The sequence below is a fragment of the Rhinolophus hipposideros genome (genome assembly GCF_964194185.1).
Source record: "Rhinolophus hipposideros genome assembly, chromosome: 2".
In the NCBI taxonomy this organism is placed as follows: Eukaryota; Metazoa; Chordata; class Mammalia; order Chiroptera; family Rhinolophidae; genus Rhinolophus; species Rhinolophus hipposideros.
This window is the reverse complement of record NC_138048.1, coordinates 20,613,105-20,614,957: the sequence shown is the minus strand read 5'-3', so window position 1 is coordinate 20,614,957 and position 1,853 is coordinate 20,613,105. Positions and strand designations below refer to the sequence as shown.

General features: G+C 35.0%; 1 protein-coding gene across 1 annotated transcript; it reads right to left on the bottom strand.

Moving 5' to 3' along the window:
• Positions 1 to 688: 688 nt before the first annotated feature.
• Positions 689 to 1,021, bottom strand: LOC308508333 (large ribosomal subunit protein eL33-like; the record flags this gene model as incomplete). The annotated part of the gene is made up of 1 exon (XM_081074791.1): positions 689 to 1,021. The coding sequence occupies one exon, from the start codon at positions 1,019 to 1,021 to the stop codon at positions 689 to 691; it is 333 nt and encodes a 110-aa protein (XP_080930917.1).
• Positions 1,022 to 1,853: the final 832 nt, after the last annotated feature.

Here is a 1,853-nt window from a genome sequence, read left to right as displayed (position 1 = left end):
CCACGGAGGGCCACATCTTCACTCCTTTTGAGGAAGTTTAAATTTGGATGAAGCATAGCTGGTGAGAAGAATTTTTGAGGTGGATAGTTATTTCAGCTGTAGATAGGAGAAAGAGGGAAGATGAGAATTCCCAGGGATATCAGGAAAGTCAAGGATCCTCTGTTTGAATTTATCTGCAGAAAGGGGAATTCCTGAATGAGAGGGCTTAAACTAGTCTAACTTTCCCCTTTCTGTCTAAAGGAAGATTGTAGCACTTGGGGAAGTTCATGGTTTTCTGTTGTTGTTGTTGTTGTTGTTGTTGTTGTTGTTCAGCTGTCCTGTCTGTGACCTGTCTCTCCTTTCTCTAAACCATTTGAGATTCCTCTTGACAAATTTAAGGTGAAAAAAAAACTACTTAAAAAAATACAGTGTTAAAAAGTAAATATAAAAGAAATAGCTACCAGTAGAATATGATTGAAATGAGTTTTAAATGAAATAGCACATTTTTACATAGCTGTTTATTGTCTGTTTCAACGTTCTGATAATTAAGATATTACACGATACTTCTTGAGTTACTGTATTTCGATTCAGTAGGTCTTACCAAGCTCTCTACCACTGCCATCCATATGTCACTAGAGCAAATAAACTTCATTTTTTATTTTATTTTTTTACAAGAGAATAAATCCACTTTATTTACTTTTCAGTAAGTTTAAATCCTTGAGGGGTACAGCATTACACGGATTCTGTGTCCTATGGCTTTAACAGGAAGGTTGCTTCCGAATTTGGCACGGACCATACCACTGTTTCCATGAGCACGAGTTACCTTTCCCCAGATTACTCTGGTTTTGTTCGGTTTGCCACCAGGAGTCACTGTGTTATTCTTTGCCTTGTACACATATGCACATCTCTTGCCTAGATAGAATTCAGTTTCATCTCGAGCATAAACACCTTCAATTTTAAAAAGAGCTGTGTGCTCTCTCTGGTTCCGGAGACCCCGCTTATAGCCAGCAAAAATAGCTTTGTACCACAGCCTTCCTGACATATTTGTCGTTTTAGAAGTCCTGTTCCCAGCAGGCCTCCCCAGGCGCCAAGATGGCGGAAAAAGTAAACTTCATTTTTTAAAAGCATGCTTTTAATTTTGCAAATAATATTTCTCGAGTACAAAATCTTAAGAATTGTGTTCTTAATAGAATACATGGATATGGACATGATTTGGTTGTCACTCAAAATTATTTGATTAGCATCTATTATGTTTCTATACCAGTAAAAAAAAAAAAAGGTGTTTGAGGACAGAAGGAGATGAATACATGAGAAAACAAAAAACATAAGGAAAGGACTACGCCTCAAAATACTTTTAAACTGTCCCTGTTTCTTTTTACAGATATGCTGGATATACACACATAGCAGCTTGTGTACCTTTCTAATGGCATCATATTTTAATAAAATTGAAGATTTATTATTGGTCTTTGTCATAAGCTTGTGGAAATATTAAAGGAGATTTATTATTGATTTTTTCCTCTCTGTATCTCTAATGCCAATCATGTGTCTAAAAAAAATGATGGAATCCATAAAGATTTGATGTTTAGTTAATATGAGGCCATAAGGAAATAAAAGCCTATAAAATGGAAACACATAGAAGTGTGTAAAAAAGAGTAAATAAAAAAAATGTTTACATATAGCTTTATGTCTTAAAACCATTAAGTGCATCCTTTTTTGATAAGGTATAAATATTTTCTCTAGGTCATCTTGAGTAAGAGAAGTCCTAGTCCCTTCATAGATGAGATTTCATCCTTGAACTAGGTCTTGAGGGAGAGTTCGTTTTTAGAGAAAAATACATTTACCTTAACACCCATAATTTTAGAACAGAGTGTCAC